The sequence below is a fragment of the Rhinatrema bivittatum genome, chromosome 4 (genome assembly GCF_901001135.1).
Source record: "Rhinatrema bivittatum chromosome 4, aRhiBiv1.1, whole genome shotgun sequence".
Taxonomy (NCBI): Eukaryota; Metazoa; Chordata; class Amphibia; order Gymnophiona; family Rhinatrematidae; genus Rhinatrema; species Rhinatrema bivittatum.
Genome location: NC_042618.1, coordinates 358,690,603 through 358,713,728, shown reverse-complemented (window position 1 = coordinate 358,713,728; position 23,126 = coordinate 358,690,603). Strand labels below are relative to the sequence as shown.

Sequence of the window (23,126 nt, the reverse complement as noted above, 5' to 3'; positions counted from 1 at the left end):
AATTAGATAGAAAAAATATAAAGATGGGTACAATAATATAGAAGCATATATAAAAAGAAAGCACTTGGTGCAAACGTAATAGGAATAAAAAAGGAGTGGTAAAAGAGGTTGTGGGCTCATGATAGGAAGTTCTGGTATTCAAGTTGTATGGGGAGGAGTCTCTGCTGTGTAATTTATTTATTTATTTAGCATTTTTATATACCGAAATTCATGTAGCAGAGTTACAAATCAATTCGGTTTACATTTTAACATTAACATGCATGTAAGAATGCTATTACATAGAACAAGGAGTATATAACTTGGAACAAATAAACTGGGAGACTTATCACCATATAACATGAACAATAAATAGTGTGATATTTTTGTGTAACAGGCTAGACAATATTTAGACTTGTAATCATCTAAACAAAAATTAGATAGTGATCAGGCTAGACCATCTGCGAGTAGATAAGCTGCTAATGCTAACTGGAAGGCTTGGCTAAACATGAGATAGGAAGTCTCAAGGTGTAGAGGTAGTGGTATCTTGTTCCATACGTTTGGTGCATAGCAGCTAATGCATGAAGTCCTGTGTAAATTAATCCGGCTAAAACTTAAAGAAAGGAAGATGGTAAGAAAGGAAGATTCAGTAGGATTGGAATGCCCTCATGAGAAGTGTAGAACAGAAGCTGCGAAAGAATCAAGGACCTGATTTTTCAAGCATTTAAAGACAAAACAAAGATTTTTTTTACTTTTACTCTACTTTCTATCGGTAGACAATATAACTGATGCAAGATTGGTCTTATATGATCAACTGATTTGGCCCCTACCAGAAGTCTAACAGCTATTGTTGAAAGACTGGATGAGGACCCAGATTGGACAAATGTAGATGATGAAAAGGATCAGGGGAAAGCACCGAACCAAGGCGTTCCACACTTGAGGAGTCTGGGTGAGGATGGTTTGTTGGTCCATGAGACAGACTGTTCTGTTGAACAGGAAAAATATGAACCATTTGAGGGCTGTGCCTTCAATACGAATGTACTCTAAGCATTGTAATAGAAGCTGGTGAACATGGAATATAAATCACATAAATAAGTAGGACTAGGAGGGAGATGCCACCTTGGTTGGCACTGATGTGGATGCTGTTAAGGCCAATAGGATGGATTCTGTACTGTGTTTTTTACTGAAGCCAAATTAGTATGAATGAAGGATGTTGCTCTCTTCAAGGAAGTCTAGGATTTGGAAGCAGACTAGTTTTCCACTAGTTTGGATATGATGCAAAGGTTTGAAACTGGACGATAGTGGTAGACTATTTTTTGGGTCAGAGCCTGAATTCTTCAAGATAGGTCCTTCATCAACTTGAAATTTCAGATTTGATTATAGCCTTTTATTTATTTATTTTTCACTAAAAGAGGTAAAACGCCTTGGATTAGCATGGTATTTATTATGGTGGTTAACTTCAGGGCTAGGTTTTGCCTCTAGACCCAGATGAATTTCAGAGGACTGAGGCGTAATGAGCAATTAGATTGACTGATCCTCCTAGATTCCTGCTCTGGTGTTAAAGTCTCTTGCCAATCAATCAGCTCTTGAATTAGTTGCCCAACTAAAGAGACAACCAGACTGCTAGCATATATCAGAGACACACATACAAACAGTCTGTCAGACACAAACACCCACTTTGGCTGTATCTGAAAGTGCATGTGTGTGTCCATCTGACCCAAAGGCGCACACACGCATTCTTGCTCTCAATCAGGCAGATACAGTACAGTGCGCTCCGGCAGAGCGCACTGTTAACCCGCATTTGGACGCGCGTTTGACGCGCTAGCTTTACCCCTTATTCAGTAAGGGGTAATAGCGAGTCGAAAACGCACTTCCAACCCCCCCCCCCCCTCCCGAAACTAATAACGCCCGCAACATGCAAATGTATGTTGATGGCCCTATTAGTTATTCCCGTGCGATTCACTAAGTAAAATGTGCAGCTTTCAGAAATTAACGCCTACCCAAAGGCAGGCGTTAATTTCTGCTGGCACCGGGAAAGTGTACAGAAAAGCAGTAAAAACTGCTTTTCTGTACACCCTCCGACTTAATATCATGGCGATATTAAGTCGGATGTCCCAAAGTAAAAAATAATTAAAAATTTAAAAAAATAAAATTTAAAATCGGCGCGCGGCTCGAAAACTGGATGCTCAATTTTGCCGGCGTCCAGTTTCTGAATCCGTGGCTGTCCGCGGGTTTGAGAACCGACGTTGGCAAAATTGAGCGTCGGCTGTCAAACTCTCTGACAGCGGCCACTCCTGTCAAAAAAGAGGCGCTAGTGTCCCTAGCGCCTCTTTTTACCGCGGGCCCTCATTTAAAACCCCTTTAAAAACCTTATTAAGTAAGAGAGCCATCTCAGCCTCTGGACCAACACATTGGAATTCTCTTCCACCAGACCTCCGGCTGGAACACTGCCCGGTCACATTTAAGAAAAGACTCAAAACCTGGCTTTTCAAGCAGGCCTTTGCTTAAATCAGACGCCAGATGAATTAAATCAGTTCTATCACTAGGAACCCATTGACTCTTGCCTGCCTTTTTCTCGATATAGATAAATCGCTATATGTCCTACTATAGCCCCAATCCTAAGGTCCTTCGCCAATACCATGGTCTTAACCTAACCATAACCCTACCAGCCTTGTATCATAGTTTGATTTATACCCTGGTTTGCTCAATAGTTTCATGATACTAGTTCTGTATTCCTTTGTTTTATGTAATTGCACTCTTTGAGGCACTGTTTCTGTTACAATGTAAACCGTTTTGATTTGTAACCTCTTTCAAGAAATTCGGTATATAAAACTGTTAAATAAATAAATAAATAAATAAATAAATTTAAATACTGAATCGTGCACACAGGAGAGTGGCCTGTGCGCGCACTCGCCCGCTCTCCCGCGACTTTTACTGAATCTGCCTGATTGTGTGGGTGTGACTGTGTCACAGAGGGAGCATCAGTGTGTGTCAGAAAGACACACATACAATATTTATTTATTTATATGGTTTTTATATACCAGTGTTTAGTTGAAGGACCATCACATCGGTTTACAAAATATACAATTTAAAAAATTCACAATCCATACAACAATACAATAAGCAATAACTTATCTAAAACTATAAAATTACAAAAACACTTAATGAAAAATTTATATAAAATAACTCGTCTATGCTCATAGCTTTTGCATTAAGGATTATTTATTTATTTATTTATTTAGCATTTTTATATACCGAAATTCATGTAGCAGAGTTACAAATCAATTCGGTTTACATATTAACATTAACTTGCATGTAAGAATGCTGTTACATATAACAAGGAGAATATAACTTGGAACAAATAAACTGGGAGGCTGTTATTACCATATAAATGAACAATAAAACGAGTGATATTTTGTGAAACCGGCAAGACATAATGTCCTTGAAACATCTAAACAAGAACAGATAGTGATCGGAAACTAGACAATCTGCAAGAAGATCAGCTGCTAATGCTAATTGGAGAGACGGTATTGGAGTATTCTGAGGAAGACATAATAACTAAGGAAGGCAAAGAGTGGTGGTAGATTATTGGCCTAGATTGAAAGCTTGCTCGAACAGCCAAGTTTTGAGTCTCTTTTTGAAGGTGATTGGGCATAGTTCCTATCGGAGTGCAGCGGGTAACAAGTTCCATTGTTGTGGGCCTGCTTTGGACAGAGTTCGTTTATTTAAAGTGGATTTAATGGCTGGGGCAATGAGGGTATTCCTGTAAGCTGTTCTCACTGGTCTATTGGGAATAAGAATTCGAAGAGGGATGTTGAGTTCCAGTGGGATGAGCTTGTGGATATGTTTGTGAATGATGGTGAGTATTTTGTAAGAGATTCTGAACTTGATCGGAAGCCAGTGTAGATTTTTTAAAATGGGGGTAATATGGTCTCTTTTGTTGGTTTTTGTAAGTATCCTGGCTGTGGCGTTTTGGAGGATCTGTAGTGGTTTTAAAGTGTTAGCTGGGAGTCCGAGTAGCAGGGAGTTGCAGTAGTCTATTTTCGAGAAGATGATAGACTGTAGGACTGCACGATAGTCTTGGAAGTGTAGAAGCGGTCTGAGCCTTTTTAGGACTTGCAATTTGAAGAAACCTTCCTTTGTGGTATTATTAATAAATTTCTTGAGGTTGAGTTGATTGTCCATTATGACTCCAAGGTTTCTGACTTGAGAAGAGAAGGGTGTTTGTCTTGTAGTGGTAGTGTTAGTTATTGTCTGGTTGCCGTCTTGGGTGATAAGGAGTATTTCTGTTTTATTGGAATTGAGGATCAAATTGAGGCTCGTGAGTAGGTTGTTGATGGATTGTAAGCAGCTGTTCCAGAATTCTAGTGATTTTTGCAAGGATTCGGTCACCGGAATAAATATTTGTACATCATCTGCGTAGATGTAATGGGTTAGGTTTAGTTTGGAAAGGGGTGTGATTCGTTATTGTGGACGGGGTGTGATTCGTTATTGTTGACTTTGACCTTGTAGGATCTTTGAATAGAAATGACTTGAACCAGTTCAGAGCCATGCCTTTGATTCCAATGTCAGATAGCCTATCCAGTAGTGTTAGGTGGTTGACGGTATCAAATGCAGCAGAAAGATCAAGGAGAATGAGTAGACCGGTTTGTTTTTTTTCAAGATTTAGTAGGATAGTGTCTGTTAAGGAGATTAGGAGACATTCTGTACTACGAGCTTTTCGGAAGCCGAACTGATAGGCGGATAACATATCATTGTCTTCGAGGTACTCTGAAAGTTGTTTGTTAACTATTTTTTCTAAAATTTTATTATTTATAATTATCAGACTATATCTCTTAGCTTGGGCTAGTGTTGTAAATCTGATTAAATAACCATGTTTTCAAAGTTTTACTGAAGGCTTTTAAGTTGGACTCATGTATTATTTGTTCTGGCAGGGAGTTCCAAAGCTTAGGCCCGGCTAATGACAAAGCTCTGTCTCTAACAGATGTTAGTTTAGCTGATGTTAGGGATGGGATGGATAAAAAGTCCTTTATCTGCGGACCTAAAATGACAAGATGGTGTATGAATTCTTATAGATGCAGTTAACCATTCAACTTGTTTTCCATATATGACTATGTGGAGTATGCATAATGATTTATTTTATTTATTTATTTAACAGTTTTTCTATACCGACATTAAAGTACACATCATGTCGGTTTACATGATAACAAAAAGGTGGAAATTACAAATAACAGGATGGGGGAAGGTGGGACATTAAGAATAACTAGGGGTCGGAAAGGGGACCCCAACAAAATAGAAGGAGGAATGAAATGAGAGGAACAATAACAACTAGGTAACACGGGTTTACAATGGTTCAAGTGAAAAATACATTGTTAGATAAGGTGTAGTAGGGTATATATACAAGGGGTGGAAAAATGCATGGGAAAAGAAGCGTACCGGGGTATGCTTCTTTTCTTTTCTCAATTTATATTGTATTCTTTGTTCTATGGGTAGTCAATGCAGATTTATTAGTATGGGAGTGATGTGATCTTGTTTATGTGAACCAGTCAGGACTCTAGCTACGGAATTCTATAGTATTTGAAGTGGCCTGATTGTTGACGAAGGTAGACTTAACAGTAATGCATTGCAATAATATCATCCATTGAAAATGAGAGCTTGCAGTATAGTTCTGAAATCATTTATGTTTAATATTGGCTTGAGTTTTCTCAAAATTAGTAATTTATAATAGCCATCTTTTGTTTTGGATGCAATGTGTGTTTTGAAATTAAGTTCTGGATCAAGTAAAATTCCAAGGTCTCTAATTTTTGTTGATGGGTTTATTTGGATGTTCTCTATTATTAATTTATCTGTATTATTGTTTAATGTTATTTTCCTTTCTAGTATGATTACTTCTGTTTTTTCTAAATTCAAACATAGCTTCATCTGTGTCAGAAACTGGTTTATTATACTGAGATACACTGAGGTTATTTGAAAAGCTTTTTCAAGAGTATCTGTTATCGGGATTAAGATCTGGGTATCATCTGGATATATGAAGTAATTTAATACAAGCCCGGAGATGAGGTGACAGAGGTGTCAAGTATATATTGAATAAAACAGCAGATAAAGTGGAGCCTTGTGGTACTCCAGTTTTGAGATTGACTTCATGTGATGTTGAGTTATTAATGTTAACTCGATATGTTCTGTTATTAAGAAAGAAAGTGAACCATTCTAAGGTCTTCCCATTAAGACCTATTTCAGTGAGCCTATGTATCAAAATGTCATGATTCACAGTATCTAAGGCCGCCGTGAGGTCTAACATCAATAGTAAGAATTTGTGGCCACCGTCAAATCCATGTAATATTGTGTCTTGAAGTGAAAGAAGCAAAGTTTCAGTATTTAAATTTTTTCTGAATTCAAATTGTGTAGGAAACAGGATATCATTTTGTTCAAAATAGTCATTTAATCGTTGTAATACAACTTTCTCAACTAATTTGGCCAAAAACGACAGGCTGGAGATTGGTCTATAATTATGTAATAGAGTATTATCGAGATTCTTTTTCTTTAGGATGGGTTTTACTATTGCTTGTTTTAGTGAATCTGGTAAGCATCCTTCTTCTAATGATAAATTGATAATCTTAGTTATTATTGGGACAATTATTTGAGGTATCTGTTTAAGAGTCAGGACATAAAATAGAATCAAATGAGTGGTGAGCAGAGTTTAGGCTAGATAGTAATCTTGTTACTTCGCATGTTGAGGCATTTTCAAAGTTAGACCAGGACATATTTGCTTTAGTTTTCATTACAATTTCTTGGGATGTTGAATTGTTTAATTTCTTAGTAATGGTATCGATTTTATTTTGAAAAAAGCTAGCTAGATCTTGACTAAGATTGGTATTTGTTGTGTTATTAGTTTGAATGGGTACATCAATTAACTTATTAACAATATGAAACAGCGTTTTTGTTGCATCCGGTCGCAGATGGCTGCGACAGCTCTGACTTACCTCTTTCTCCTCTTTCACTCTCTTTGGGCAAGATGGCTGCCCCTGGTGCCGAGTGTCTCGGCGTTTCCAAACCAGCATGGGCATCCCCATCTGCCATGCCATCATTTTATCATCAATTATGCGTTATAGTTCCTCCCATGGTTTTTTTTTTTTTATTTTTTTTTTATTTCCGCTAATATTACCACCTCTATCAAGTGTTCCATGTAAAGCCTGTTGCTGCATTATTTTCTCTGAAAACCGATAAGATGTTCCCAACGATTGTCGGCATATAAAAAGCTTAATAAATAAATAAAGGCTCACTCCCGTGGCCTCCTAGGGCGCTGGCGCGCACATCTCCTACGCTCAAATGCACTTCATGGCGGGAACCTTGGGGGCGGCCCCACCGCATGACGTCAGTACCTCCAGGTATATCTAGCCTCCGCTTCCGCTACCCACCTTGAGTTAGCAAGGACTTCAGTTTTAGCTACTCTGACCACTCTAAGCTGCACGCTTAGATGCTGCTTCCACTCCAAGGGCCTTGCTCCTGTAGAAGCTCTAGATACCCGCTCCTCGGGGGTCTCTCACTTCCAACTACCCTTCGGGGTCCTCTCTAAGACAACCGCTCCTCAGGGGTCTCTCTCTCTTCTACATTTCAGGATATCGGACCATCGGGTACTCGCTCAAGGGCCTACCAGCCATTATATCCTGCACCACAGACCTTCGGTCCCAACTTTCCACCATCAGGAAGACACCAACATTCCTGTGAATACCTCTACGATTCGGTGCTCCAGCTCCACCCACCAGCCGCAACGTTACCCGCACTGCGGGCTTCCGCCTATCATAAACATCTGGGCGAGACTTCACATCTGAGCCTGTTGAACTTACTGGCATTTCTTGGATCAGTGCCTTACCTTCCATACTGTGTCTGCTATTTGAGTTCAGCCTATCACAGTGGTTCCCCACGGGGCCCCTCCCCATGGGCGGAGTCAGTCCACAATGCTACAAACACAACCGTTTTAGGGTTTTGTCCAAATCTTTGAATTTTACTACCATAAATCTCTTTGTTTTATCAATCAATTTTTTGTAATGTGCCAGGTAAATCCGATAGTTTGTTAGGGTTCTGGGACATTTATATACACACACAGTCACAGATACAGTGTGTGTGTGTGTGGGGGGGGGTCTCTGGCATGCATATTCCACTATTATGCTACTGCTCATGTGCTTCAGAATAGGTTCCATTTACCATCATATGCTGTCTTCTTTCCGTCAACCAGTTTGTAATCCAAGCCACCACTTTGGCGCTCACTCCCAAGCTTCTCATTTTATTCATAAGCCTCCTATGCAGGACCATATCAAATGCTTTGCTGAAATTTAAGTAGATCACATCAAGCGCTCTTCCTTGATCCAATTCTTTACTCACCCAATCCAAAAAAATCAATCAGATTTGTCTGACAGGACCTTCCCCTGGTGAATCTATGCTGCCTCGGGTCCAGCAATCCTCCTGATTGTAGGGAGTTCACTATCCTTTCCTTCAGCAGAGTTCCCATTACTTTTCCCACCACCGAGGTGAGGCTAACCGGCATGTAGTTTCCAGCCTCCTCTCTGTTCCCACTCTTGTGAAGTGGAACCACCACTCCCATTTCCAGGGAACATTGAACAGGTCGTACAGCAGACCCGCCAGCACATCTCTGAGCTCCCTCAGTATCCTGGGATGAACCTCATCTGGCCCCATGGCTTTGTCCACTTTCAGTTTACCAGGCTCTTCCCATACAATCTCTTTTGTAAACAGAGTTTTATCTACTCCACACCCCTCCATGTCTTGTTAACTAGTGAATGTCCTTCTCCAGGATCTTCTTTAGTGAACACCAAACTGAAGTATTTAATATTTCTGCCTTATCTTCATCTCTCTCCACACATTGATCCTTTTCACCTTTTAATTTCACTATACTACTTTGGACCTTTCTCTGATGTATCTGAAAAATGTTTGTCACCCCTTTTTACCTCTTTGTCAATCCTTTCTTCCACCTGTTTGCTTTCTTAGTCTCACCAGATATTCTTCCTGGTGTTCCTCTTTTTGGGATCCTTTATATTTCTTGAATGCTGTTCTTTTTGCATTTTATAAGCCACCTCCTTTGAGAACCAGATAGGTTTCTTATTTCTCTTGCTTTTGTTTACTTTTCTAATATATAGATTAGTTGCCTTTGTAATTGCTCCTTTTAGTTTGGCCCACTCTTCCACTTCTCTCATTTTCTCCCAGTCTTCCACCTCCAGGTACTTCTCCATTTCAACAGTCTATTTTTGAAGTTCAAAACTTCAGTCTTTCGTGTGACTTCTCTGTATCCTATTTGCGATATCAAACCATATTGTTTGATGATCACTGGTGCTAAGGTGGGCACCCACCTGGACATTACAGTCATTATCCCCATTACTGAGCACTAACTAAAGTATCACGCCTTCCCTCTTGGGTTCCATTACCATTTGTTTGAACAGAGCCCCTTGCAGGGCTTCCACTATCCCTCTACTTCTATTAGATTCCGCAGAATGGATTCTCCAGTCTACATCCAGCAGATTAAAATCTCCAACAATCAACATTTCTCCCTTCTTTCCCACCTTTTGGATGTCTTCAACCAGATCTTTCCAGTTCTTCAGTTTGAGTCTGAGACCTGTAAACCACTCCTTTAAAACTGGATGCAGCATTTAAAAAAAAATTTTTTTTAAGAATGGCCCATAATGCTTCTTCTCTAACCCATATTCCTTGCAGTTCAGTTGCTTGGATATTGTTTTTAACATAAAGAGCTACTCCTCCTCCTTTTCTGTCCACTCTGTCCTTCCTTAACAAGTTATAGCCCAGTATAGCCATATTCCAATCATGAAAATCTGTGAACCATGCCTCTGTACAGCAACAATGTCTAAGTCCACCTCCACCATTAGGGCTTGCAGGTCTGGGATTTTATTGCCTAGACTACAGGCATTTGTACTCATAGCTTTTCAGCTTCTCTCGTTCAGGTTATTGGACTTGTTTTGGGTCTTTTATCAGTTAAGTGAGGCTGAGATCACCCATGTCACTTTGGGAGCTGATGGTGTTAGCTTTGAGAGGGATGTCTACGTAGTAGCTGAAGTGTCCGAGCAGAAGGAGTTTGTAGAAGCAATGGCAAGATCACAAGTGTATACAGAGATTTTAAGAACAGATTCAGGTTTATCTGGTAGGCATAGATTAGTGAAAGTTTAGGTCCTTCATCACCTTAAAATTTTAGTACAAGACAGTCAGATTATTTGTTTGGTTTTGACTAGATCGATGACCACAGAGTGTTTAAAGATAACTATTCCTCCATGATGGCACATGAACTGGAGCATGCAATGTACATGGTAGCCTGGTAGTCAAAGCTGAGTAAGAGGTACAATGTCATCTTCTGTCTGTTAGACATAGGATATGGAGTTTAAATCTTTCATTAAGATCCAGGATGAGGTAAGTTATTTGCAGATCAAACAACATGACTGATATTTTACATTTCTTGGTTTTATTCTTTGTTTTATGATGAACAAGCCGTTAAGCCTGTTAAAACGGGCTACATTAACATTTTTTTTGGTTCATTCCTTCCCCCTCATTCTCCCTCCCACCTCCCCCCACTCTCTCCTCTCTCCCCTCAGTCACTCCTCTCTCTCCCCCCCCTCCCCTCCTCCCCTCAGTCACTCCTATCTCCCCCTCACCCAGTCACTCCTCCCCTCCCCTCTCCCTCCTCCCTCAGTCACTCCTCTCTCCCCCCTCCCTCCTCCCCCTCAGTCACTCCTCTCTCTCCCCCCTCCCTCAGTCACTCCTCTCTCCCCCCTCCCTCCTCCCCTCAGTCACTCCTCTCTCCCCCCCTCCCTCCTCCCCTCAGTCACTCCTCTCTCCCCCCCCTCCCTCCTCCCCTCAGTCACTCCTCTCTCCCCCCCTCCCTCCTCCCCTCAGTCACTCCTCTCTCCCTCCTCCCCTCAGTCACTCCTCTCTCCTCCCCTCAGTAGATCTCCGGGGTGTTCCTTCCGTCCCTCCCTCGCGCGCATGCCGCCGATGCTCCAGCTCTTCGGGCCGCCGCCGCTCCTGGTCTTCGGGCCGCCGCTCTTTGGACTGCCGCCGCCGGTCTTCGGGCCGCCGCTCCTGCAGCGCCATATTTAAGAGGCACACTGTGACCAACGTGCTCGCATGCGCGGTAGAGCTGCTCTCTACTGCGCATTTGCGGCACGTCGGTCAAGCTTCGTTTATCTATTTAGATTGTAATGTTTCTGGTTTTTTCATTGTTTCACTGCATAGAAAGCCTTGCTTATTGTGGTTTCCAGTTCAGTTTTTGTTTTCATGCTTCTATTTGTACTTTTATTCTCTCTTCATTCTGTCTGTGTTCCGCATATATGTCTGACATGAGGTATTCTGCTAGCCATATAGTTTTTGTGTGTAGGGATCTGTAGCAGCCTGGCTTATTCTTTTTCCCTAATAGGTTTAGCATTGATGTTTTAGGGCCTGGTGTAATATTTGTTGTATTTGCTTTTCCATATGCTTTTTAATGCAGTAAAATTTCTCACTAGATGTCGGGGTAATTATGTCAAAATATCCAACTGCCACCTCCCAATCCGACTTGTGCAATGCTTTAGTAAATCATTTCAGTTCTAAAATAAACATTGTAAACTCTTTTCCACAATACTCTTACCCAACAGAACAATTTCCTGCCACTATACAGGACACGAGGATGTCGCAAAAAGCAAAATTCTTCAAATCATTTCTAAAACGAAGCCATCCATTTGTCCCATAAATATCTGTCCTACCATCCTGCTTAAACATATTAAAGACAACACTGCTGAACCCATTAGTCATATTGTCAATTCTTTCCTCTCTTCTGGGTTTCTTCTGTCATCACTTAAAACTGCCTCAGTTTTGCCAATATTAAAGAAAGATCTCCCAACGAAACTGATTTCTCTAATTTACACCCTATTTCTTCTCTTCCTTTCCCTTCTAAAATAATTGAATCAGTGGTTCTCAAACATTGAATCAATGTCTCAAACACTCAATACTGGACCAATATCAATTTGGTTTCAAACTTCATCATAGCATAGACACATTACTCATATCTAGCAATGACAGTTTATCGTGGATTTGACTCTCAGACCTATATTCTCATTCTCTTAGATCTTTCTGCTGCTTTTGACATTATGAACCACGACATACTCCTTTCATGTTGTGCCAGTATTGGCCTTTCTGGATCAGTTTCCTCCTAGTTTCAATTATACTTACATGATCAGTCGCAACAAAACCATTTACATTCTGTTTCTTCTCCATGGTTTCCAATTAACATTGGTGTTCCTCAAGGCTCTGAACTAGCTGCAGCTTTATTTAATATATACATTGCTCCTATCTGCACCCTTTTCTCTAGGCCTCTTTTACAGTCTCTACTCTGATGATATACAGTTCTACTTTCTGCTCACGGACAATTAACAATCTACTACTCGATTCATAAATATCTGCCTATCGTCCATCGGCGCATGATTATCCCATAACAAGCTCTGTCTAAATTTATCAAAGATGGAGCTCATAGCTCTGGATAGCTCTTCCTCTCCTGATATTCCCACCACATTTTTTTCGGCAATACTACGATTCAAATCTCTCATACTACACGGAATGTCAGTGCATTTTTGATCCAAAGCTAAGCATGAAATCTCACATCAAACCTGTTATACAGACATCATATTTTAATCTCCAACGTTTTTGACACATTAAACTCCTCCTTGAATTCTTTGATTTTCGCACTGTTCTTCAGTCACTAATACTCACTGGATTAAATTATTGTAATTCCTTATATGTTAGTCTTCCACAGATTATTATCAGACCACTTTAACTTGTTTAAAATTCTGTTGCCAGTTTATTAGAAATACAAAACTACATGATCATATCACTCCAGTGCTATATTCTGTACACTGGTTACACAGTCTCATTCATAATATCAAGGGCCCTTGGATACTCTGTCCTGTGTCTCCTCTTGAAATCTAAGATCAAAGCAGCACCTTCTAGAAATTCCTTCTGCTAAACACACCAGCGGGCCGATTCAGTAAAGTCCGCGGGAGAGCGGACGAATGACCGCTCTCCCGGCACGCGCACAGGCCACTCGCCTGTGTGCGCGATTCTGTATTTAAATTAGGTGGTGCGGTAGAAACGGGCAAAAGGAGGCGCTAGGGACACTAGCGCGTCCCTAGCGCCTCCTTTTCACCCGGAGCAGCGGCTGTCAGCGGGTTTGACAGCTGACGCTCAATTTTGCCGGCGTCCAGTTTCCGAGCCCGTGGCTGTCAGCGGGCTCAAGAACCGACGCCTGCAAAATTGAGCGTACGGTTTTCGGCCCGACAGCCGCCGGCTCATTTAAAAAATTTTTCTCTACTCTTCGAGACCGCCGACTTAATATCGCCGTGATATTAAGTCGGAGGGTGCACAGAAAAGCAGTTTTTACTGCTTTTCTGTGCACTTTCCCGGTGCCAGCAGAAACTAGCGCCTACCTTTGGGTAGGCGCTAATTTCTTAAAGTAAAATGTGCGGCTTGGCTGCACATTTTACTTTTTGTATCGCGTGGGCATACCTAATAGGGCCCTCAACATGCATTTGCATGTTGAGGGCGCTATTAGGTGCCGCGGGTTGGACTCATGTTTTCTGCCCCTTACTGAATAAGGAGTAAGGGAAAACGCACGTCCAAGGGCAGGTTAACAGTGCACTCCGTCGGAGCGCACTGTACTGTATCGGCCTGCAGATTAGCAATCACACGAGACTGAGCCTTTTCAGTTGCAGGCCCTACCATCTGTAACTCGCTTCCCCTTTTCATTAGATCAATACCTAGTGCCAAAGACTTTAAGAAGAACCTGAAAACCTACTTGTTCAGCCAGGCATTCCAGGAAACTAACAATTCCTAATTTTTCTAGCCCTGCCTCAGTCCCCGTTTCTAGCATTGTTTTTAAATCCTTTATTTCAGTTCTAATCCAGTCCAGTTTGATTTTCTTTTTTCTAGCTAGCAGTGCTTAAGTTGTATTTTTGTTTTTATGTATCATATATGGACATGTCTCTATGTATTATTATGAATGTTATATTGTAACCTGTCCCAAACACTGGAGGATGCATGTAACAAGCTCTTTCAATAAATACATAAATAAACAAACAGGGTTGTTACTGTAAGTGCTGGTTAGTACTGTTTTGGTATTGAATGTTTACTATACTGTAATTTAAATTCAATTTATGGTTTTCTGAGAGCAAAGCCCACACCCAACACACTTTACAACAGGCCTAATATCATATGGATTCTAAATATCTTTTTTTGCAGGGTTTTCCAGTTGCCACAACAGCACATGCATACACATATTAACATAGTAATGAGGCAGATAAAAACCAAATGGTTCATCCAATCTTCCAGCAAGTTGCTCATGATAGTAACTGCCACTCTGTGCAGTTTACCCAATTGACTTCTTTATGATAGTTACCCTGATGCTCCCTTTTCTTCATTTCCAACATCTAGCCTCCAAGGATCCAGTGTTTAACTCATGCCCTTTTGAATTTGTTTACTATATTCATCCTTACCACCTCTTCTGGGAAGGCATTCCAGGTATCCACCACCTCTCCATGAAGAAATATTTCCTGATGTTTGTTTTGAGTCATCCCTCTGGAGTTTCATTTTGTGATCTACAGTTTCCTTTCCATCAGAAAAGATCTGAAGTTCGTGCATCAATACCTTTCAAGTATCTGGAGGTCTGTACCATATCTCCCCTGCACCTCTTCTCTTAAGTGATATTTTTACATCAGAATACTATTTTGAATGTCCTTTTTCATGTTAAATCTGATTATAAATTTATAAATTATAACTGTATGTGGAGAGGGCTGTGGGGGGAGAGCTGGGCACAAAGCTGTAAAGATTGCCTAGAGCACCTAATATCCTTGCACCAGCCTGCAGCCACTTATTTCCCCTTTCCCTGATCCCATCTTACCCCATCCGCAGGTCCAAAATACCTAAATGTCTGTTTGTCCCACTTTCGCTCAGTTTCTGTCCCACGGCCAGCTCCCTCTGGCAATCCAAACTTTAAAAATTAAGGTCCATCTCCTCCAAACCATTATTATCCCATCTGTATGTCTAAAATGCCTAAATGGGGCAGGAGTGATTCCCAGGGGCTCACCTGCCAGTATGTTAAAATGGCACCAGCATGCTTATAGCCAGAACCATTTTGCTGTACAAAGGAAAAAAAAGAGAACAAGTACTGGAAAACAAATCAACCAAGTCACAGACCACCAATATTATGAAAAACATGCATTGCATTCTTGTGTTAAATATAATAGAATATTTTTTTGGAATGTATTGAGGGTTTATCATCATGAATGCTCCTGAGCCAACTAACCTTCTTTCTGAGTTTTTGGATACGATTAATCACTTCACGGGCAACTCCTTCATCAATCATAGACTGATCTGGCGTGACATCTAACAGAATCAAAACCTGGAAGAAGGTAAAGAATGCTCAAACTTTTTTATATAATAAAAACCATTAAAACTATTTATTTATACACTGTCTGAAAAAACTGGTTAAGTTCCCATTCTAATTTTGAGCATATATATTTTATTTCACAGAATGCATAACAATTACCGTATTTTTCGCTCCATACGACGCACTTTTTTCCCCCAAAAAGTGGGGGGAAAATGTATGTGTGTCTTATGGAGCGAATATAAAAAAAAAACAAACAAAAAAACCCCAAAAACTAAAAATCTAAAAAACCCCCCCCCCCACCCTGCCAAAAGTCCCTGGTGCTCCAGCGGAGGTCCAGGAGCAGTCCGGGAGTGATCTCCTGGACTTGGGCCGTCGGCTGCCAGTAATCAAAATGGCGCCGATGGCCCTTTGCCCTTACTATGTCACTGGGGCCGACCAATGGCAGCGGTAGCCCCTGTGACTTAAGGGCAAAGGGCCGTCGGCGCCATTTTGATTACTGGCAGCCGACGGCCCTTTGCCCTTAATATGTCACAGGGGCTACCGCTGCCATTGGTCGGCCCCAGTGACATAGTAAGGGCAAAGGGCCGTCGGCGCCATTTTGATTACTGGCAGCCGACGGCCCAAGTCCAGGAGATCGCTCCCGGACTGCTCCTGGACCCCCACTGGACCATCAGGGAATTTTGGCAGGTCTTGGGGGGGGGGGGGTGGACAGGAGGGTGGGGGGTTGTAGTTAATTAATTTGGCAGGTCTGGGGGGTCATTAATTAATTTAAAGGGTTGGGATGGTTTTTTTTGGGGGGGGTTCCCAGAGAAAGATAAAAGTTTTCTGATCTGGGGAGTGGACCGAATGGCCCTCCCCAGACCCGAAAACAAAATGGGGAGAAAAAAAAATGTTATGCACTCCCCTAATTTGCTCCATAAGACGCCCAGAGATAGAGCCGGTTTAGCACAAATTTTTTTTTTTTTAAATTTCTCCCCTCTGAATCCTACGTGCGTCTTATGGTCAGGTGCGTCTTATGGAGCGAAAAATACTGTACTTCCAAGGCAGATCCAAATTACAAAAGGTATCAGCCAGTACTACAAAGAGATTTTCAACTTTAAATGCTATTGCAAACAATTACATGAAGTGTACCACATTAAATGTGATGATGATCATTTAGAAGGCAATGTCTACAGGTTCTGGATACTTACTGGCTAAGAGTAGGGAAAATGTCTTCCAAAGACACTTTTAGTAAGGAAAAGATCATGGCTGAGTACAAGTCTCACATTAGTACAAGGGAAAGAAAATCCAGTCCTTGAGCACTGTAGGCCAGTCAGACTTTCAGGATATCCATACTGAATATTCATTACCTTCATTACATGCAAATACATCTCACACACATTCATTGTGGAAATCCTGAAAGCTCAACCGGCTTGCGGCATTTGTGAATTTAAGTTGCCTATCCCTGCATTAGCACTTTAAATTAAATTACTGACCACCTTTAAGTGCATGAAGCAGCCAATTCCATAATTAAGGCTATAAACCTTATAATTTGAATAAACATATCTAATTCTGTACAACGACTCAGTGAAGAATCCTCTGCTCACTCACTATTGCAGCAAAGAAGTAACTACAAAAGTAAGGACAAAAAGATTAGCATTCTAAAGGTAAAAAGGATCTTAGGGTGAGGAAAGGGAAAAGTATTTGTAAAGGCTGACGGGAACAGGTATGGTAATCAGAAGGGACAAAGCTAAAATAACTAATGCAGTAAAGCAAAGTGATAAGATGTTTTATTCTTAAAGAATTCATGATGAAGCAGCAGGCAGGCAGAAGGAAAAGGTGCTGATGTACACTAAACTAGAGACTAATCTGGAAGTTTTTCATTTCATTTATTGCATTTATATGCCAGGCCCTAAGCGGCCTGCAACAGCACATACATAATAAAATTAATCAGACATAAGACAATATTACAATTCTGTACAAAAATCCATAAAAGCAGACTGAAGGAAAAACAATATTTAGCGAATCTGCTTTAAAAAAATGCCTCATAAAAAAGCCTGTCTGAATAAATACGTTTTTAATAACGTCTTGAATGACTTAGTGCACATTATAAGCCAGAGTTCTTGTGATAGGGAATTCCAAAAATATCGGGGCAGCAACTGAGAATGCTCTCTCTCTAGTCTCAGCTAGATGGGCTTGACGCACTGAAAGGACATCTAGCAAACCTTATTGAGATGATAGTAGTTGTTGAGTAGGGTTATAAACGTACAACATGGCATTGACCCATAGGAATGAGTCCAAAGATGATAAATTAAGAACTAGTAAAGCAGTCTTGTATTTGATTTGCTACTCGACTGGTAACCAGTGAAAAGCCAAACAGTGTTGGGGTGATATAGTCCCATCTGCTAACCCCAGAGATTAATCTAGCAGCGTGCTTTGCAAACTCTAATGATTTCAATGCAAATTTTGGTAGCCCTAAATATACTGCATTGCAATAGTCAAGTAGTGGGAGAATCAAGGACTGGACCACAGAATGAAAATCACCCATCTGTAAGCAGAGATTTCAAACCATGGACCACTCATGGTGATATTTGACAATCTCATTGTTGCCACAGTGCATAACAGGGTCACGATCACATAAAAAACTATAAATAAATAAATAAGAAATGATAGCTAGAGGAACGGTAGGGCCCACAGAGAAGGGTATAACCTGTCTGTATAATGCCTTTATACAAATCACTGGCGAGACCACACCTGGACTGTGTCCAATTCTTGAGGCCATATTGCCAAAAGAAAATAGAGCAGATGTAGTCTAGAAGAGGGTTATCAGAATGGTGCAGTGTCTATATCACTACAACTATGAAGAGAGACGTAAAATCTAAACATATATATCTCTTAAGGACAGGTGGCAGAAGGAGAGATGTGATATTCATGTCTCTCAAAAATATACAAGAGGAAAGCTTTTTTCTTTTTAAGGAGAAAGTTCCAGAAGGATCATGGTGAGCTTGAAAAGTTATATTATGGAGTAACAAAGGTATTTCAAACACAGAGGGGATGAAAGATGCATGAGTTAGACGAGAAACTATCAAAATTCTAGAAAGCATGAACTAGTAGGGGGTGAGGGTCAAGTCAGCTTAATGAAGGTCTGTGGTATTCCAACAGGAAGGGAAAAAAGTTTAGATGGACTTTATAGTCATCTGACATCAGTTTACAATCCTAGGAAATTATGGCCAATCATCATGGGGATGAAACTGAAATTAAAAGTTGTTATAATGGAGAAATTACTTACCTGATAATTTCGTTTTCCTTAGTGTAGACAGATGGACTCAGGACCAATGGGTATAGTGTACTCCTGATAGCAGTTGGAAACGGATCAGATTTCAATCTGACATCAGCCCTAGTACATATACCCCTGCAGGAAGTGCAGTTCTTCAGTATTCTCCTCGAAAAACATTGTGGATATATGTATGACTGAATAATTTGAACAACTTGGTTAACTTTATAACTTGGTTAACTTAATTAATTTGAACTGGTTGACTTGGCTATAGCTGGAGACCGCCAGTACCCTCAAACGAGAAATGTCGACACCCGGTAGGATGGGTGTCCTAGATGAAGGAAAGCATGGCTTACCCATGAATCACTCAGTCCCGGGGATGTCCCCCCGAGAATTCCATGAGTAACGGCAGCCGTGGGTGGGATGCTGAGTCCATCTGTTTACACTAAGGAAAACGAAATTATCAGGTAAGTAATTTCTCCATTTCCTAGCGTGTAGCAAATAGACTCAGAACCAATGGGATGTATAAAAGCTACTCCCAAACCGGGTGGGAGGCTGCCCGTGACCCACTTAGTACTGCCCTTGTAAATGCTGTGTCCTCCCGAGCCTGAACATCCAGGCGGTAAAACCTGGAGAAGGTGTGTATGGAGGACCATGTCGCCGCCCTGCAGATATTGGCGGGTGACAGCATTTTGGTTTCCGCCCAGAACACTGCCTGGGCTCTAGTAGAAAGGGCCTTGACTTGTAAAGGAGGTGGCTTGGCTGCTTCTATGTAGGCTGCCTTGATGACTTCTTTGATCCAGATGGCTATGGTTGCTCGCGAGGCCACTTCCCCTTGCTTCTTCCCGTTGTGAAGGACGAATAGATGGTCCGTCTTTCGAACGGATTCCGACCTTTCCAGGTATCGGACTAGGAGCCTGCCGACGTTGAAATGGCCTAGACTTCGAGCCTCTTCAGAATTCTTATGCTCATCTGGCGATGGTAGCGAGATGGTTTGGTTGAGAAGGAAGTGAGACACTACTTTGGGGAGGAACAACGGAACTGTGCATAACTGGATGGTTCCCGGGGTGAGTCTGAGGAACGGCTCTCGGCAGGACAGTGCTTGTAGCTCAGATATACGACGGGCTGAACAGACTGCCAGCAGGAAGGCTGTCTTCAGTGTTAATAGTTGGAGAGACAGGCCGCGGAGAGGTCTGAAGGAGGTTCCTGCTAGGAAATCTAGGACCAGGCTGAGATTCCAAAGAGGCACTGGCCACTTCAGGGGTGGTCAGATCTTCTTGACTCCTTTTAGAAAGCAGGAGACATCCGGGTGAGAGGCTATGCTGCCGCTTTCGCTCTTGGTTCCGTAGCATGACAATGCGGCCACCTGTACCTTGATGGAGTTGAGAGACAATCCCTTCTGTAGGCCGTTCTGCAGGAATTCCAAAATCACAGGAATTTTGACCGCGCGTGGTATGATGTTGTGGTCCTCGCACCAGGCTTCGAATACTCTCCAAATCCTTATGTATGTTAGGGATGTGGAGAACTTGCATGCTCGGAGTAGGGTGTCAATTACTGCCCCTGAGTATCCGCTCTTCCTTAGGCGAGTCCTCTCAATAGCCAGACCATAAGAAAGAATAGAGCTGGATCCTCGTAGAGGATCGGTCCCTGTGTGGAGGTAGCGGCAGGGGGCTCCCTGTCAGCAGTCTTCGCATGTCTGCGTACCACGGTCTTCTTGGCCAGTCCAGGGCCACTAGAAGTACTGGTCCCCTGTGGTGTTCTATCTTGTGGATGTTTGCGCCCAATAGGGGCAACGGCGGGAAGGCATATAACAGAGTCTCCTGTGGCCAGGTCTGTACCATGGTATCGATTCCCTGGGACTGGAGTTCCTGCCAGCGGCTGAAGAAACTGGGTACTTGGGCATTGGACCGGTTTGCCAGGAGGTCCATGGTTGGTGTTCCCCAACGGTTTACTATCAATTGGAATGCTGTGGTCGACAGGCTCCATTCTCCTGGATCTAGACTTTCTCTGCTGAGGTAGCCCACAGTGAAGTGGTCTTTCCCGGCAATGTGGATGGCCGAGATCTCTTGAAGATTCACTTCCGCCCATGACATTAGGAGGTCTATTTCCAGAGACACCTGTTGGCTTCTGGTTCCTTCCTGATGGTTGATGTAGGCCACTGTTGTTACTCTGACTGCTTTGTCTTGGAGTCTGTGAACGAACCTTAGGCAGGCTAGTCTGACTGCCCATGCTTCTAGGCGATTGATGTTCCATCCAGACTCTCTGTTCCATTGCCCTTGGGCGGTTAGCTTCTAGCAGTGTGCTCCCCAGCCTTGTAGGCTGGCATCCGTGGTGAGTAGGATCCAGGTTGGTGAGAATAGTCTCGTTCCCTGGCTCAGATGGGCTTCTTGTAGCCATCATCGTAGTTGGGCCCGAACTCTCTCCGGGAGCTGAAGCCGTACGGTATAGTTCTGGGCAGTGGATTCCATCGTGATAGTAGTGAGCGTTGTATGGGTCTCATGTGAGCTCGTGCCCATGGCACTACTTCCAGTGTGGATGCCATGAGGCCGAGGACTTGTAGGTAAATCCCATGCTGTGGGGTGAAGTTCACTCTACAGGGCTCGTAACTGGGTCATCAGTTTTGATCTCCTTGTCTGTGTCAGAATGACCTTGTCTTGTTTGGTGTCGAACCGGACTCCCAAGTTTTCTAGAGATTGGGAGGGCTGCAGGCAGCTCTTGTTTGTGTTGACCACCCACCCGAGGTTCTCCAGTAGAGTTTTGACTCTGTTGGTTGCCTGGTGGCTTTCCTCTGGGGATTTCGCTTTGATCAGCCAATCGTCTAGATAAGGGTGCACGCGGATTCCTTCTTTCCTCAGTGTTGCTGCCACCACCACTATGATCTTGGTGAACGTCCAGGGTGCAGTGGTTAACTCAAAAGGTAGTGCCCGGAACTGGTAGTGATGGTCCAGGATCGAGAAGTGTAGAAAAAGCTGATGCTCTTGATGGATCGGAATGTGTAGGTAGGCTTCCGACAGATCCAGGGATGTAAGGAACTCTCCCCGTTGTATCGCCCTTATTACCGAGTGTAGGGTTTCCATGCAGAAGCGATGAATCTTCAGGTGACGGTTGACCGCCTTGAGGTCCAGGATGGGTCTGAACATTCCTTCTTTCTTGGGGACTATAAAATAGATGGAATAATGTCCAGTATTTATTTGTTGTGGAGGCACCGGTGTTATAGCCTCAAAGGCTAGCAATCTGGTCAGTGTAGCTTCTACTGCCACCCTCTTGGAAGGGTTGTGGCAGGGGGATTCCACAAACTTGTCCGGAGGGAGGTGGTAGAAATCCAGGTAATATCCCTCTCAAATGATGGATAGGACCCCACTTGTCCGAAGTTATCTCGACCCATCTTTGGTAGAATAGGGCAAGTCTGCCCCTAGGTCTTCTTCCTTTGGATGGGTCAGCTGATTTTCATTGTGGGGTGTGGCTGGGAAGCACCGAGACAAGGTGACACGTGCCTGTGCTAAGCAGGCGTGAGTCACCAAGGCACAGCAGGCCGTGATCTGTAAAGACATAGCGGAGACATCAAAGGACTGTTTGAGGAAAGATTCCAGACGTCTGTCTCGAGCATCCTTGAGTGCTGCTCCTCCCTCCAGCGAGATAGTAGTGCGCTTCGAGACCGCACAGACCATGGCATCCACTTTTGGACATGCCAGGAGATCTTTGGCAGCTGGGTCCAGAGAGTACATGGCTGCCAGAGCCCGGCCCCCTTTGAATGTAGTTTCTGGGGCATCCCATTCCAGGGCAATTAGTTGCTGGATGGCTTGTAATAGTGGGAAATGGCGGGAAGTCTGACGGAGTCCCTCTAATAGTTGGTTCATCTTAGGTTCCCCCGAGGCACTTGTGCCCGGGATGGCAAGCTCTTTTAAGCTGTGTGACCAGGTCTGGAAGCTCGTCTTTGGTGAAGAAGTGTCTCATGGTTCGGTGGGGCTCTGTCCCCGGAGGGAGTTCCCCTTCCTCCAGGGGTTCTGAATCCTCATCTGAGTTGTCCATGTCCCCGAAGGTGGGGCTTCTGGGCAGTGGGATCACTTCCCTGGGCACAGAGGGTCCCCAGCACGTTGAGGTCCTCTGGTGGAGCCTGTGGCCGTATTATAGGAGGCCCCGGTTGCATGTGCACGAAGGTATGCAGACCTTTGAAGAATTCCACCCAGGAGATAGATGCTGGGTCTAGACTAAGGGGTGCCGTGTCCCTGGGGAGCCCCGTTTGAGGGGGCTCCTGCTGGGCAATGCTAGGTCCGGCGTACTGCTCGAGAGGCTGGAGCCCGGTACCGGCTGGGGAGGGCCATGAGTTGGATCCCCTAGGGCCTCTTCGTACTGTATACACAGGGCCGTGGCCTCCTCATGCTGTGCAGCTCTAATGTAGCATGCTGGGCAAAGGCCCTGAGCTTTGAGTTTATCTTCCGGTGGTGCCATGGCTTGTGCGTGTAAAATACA

The 23,126-nt window shown here is 42.9% G+C and overlaps 1 protein-coding gene across 2 annotated transcripts in view; it reads right to left on the bottom strand.

Moving 5' to 3' along the window:
* IARS (isoleucyl-tRNA synthetase) overlaps nucleotides 1-23,126 on the bottom strand; it is a 600,554-nt gene that overhangs the window by 83,582 nt on the left and 493,846 nt on the right. For both annotated transcript variants that reach the window (XM_029600767.1, XM_029600766.1), the window contains exon 28: nucleotides 15,320-15,415. In XM_029600767.1, coding sequence (XP_029456627.1) covers nucleotides 15,320-15,415 — 96 coding nt within the window. The remainder of the gene's footprint in view (nucleotides 1-15,319; nucleotides 15,416-23,126) is intronic.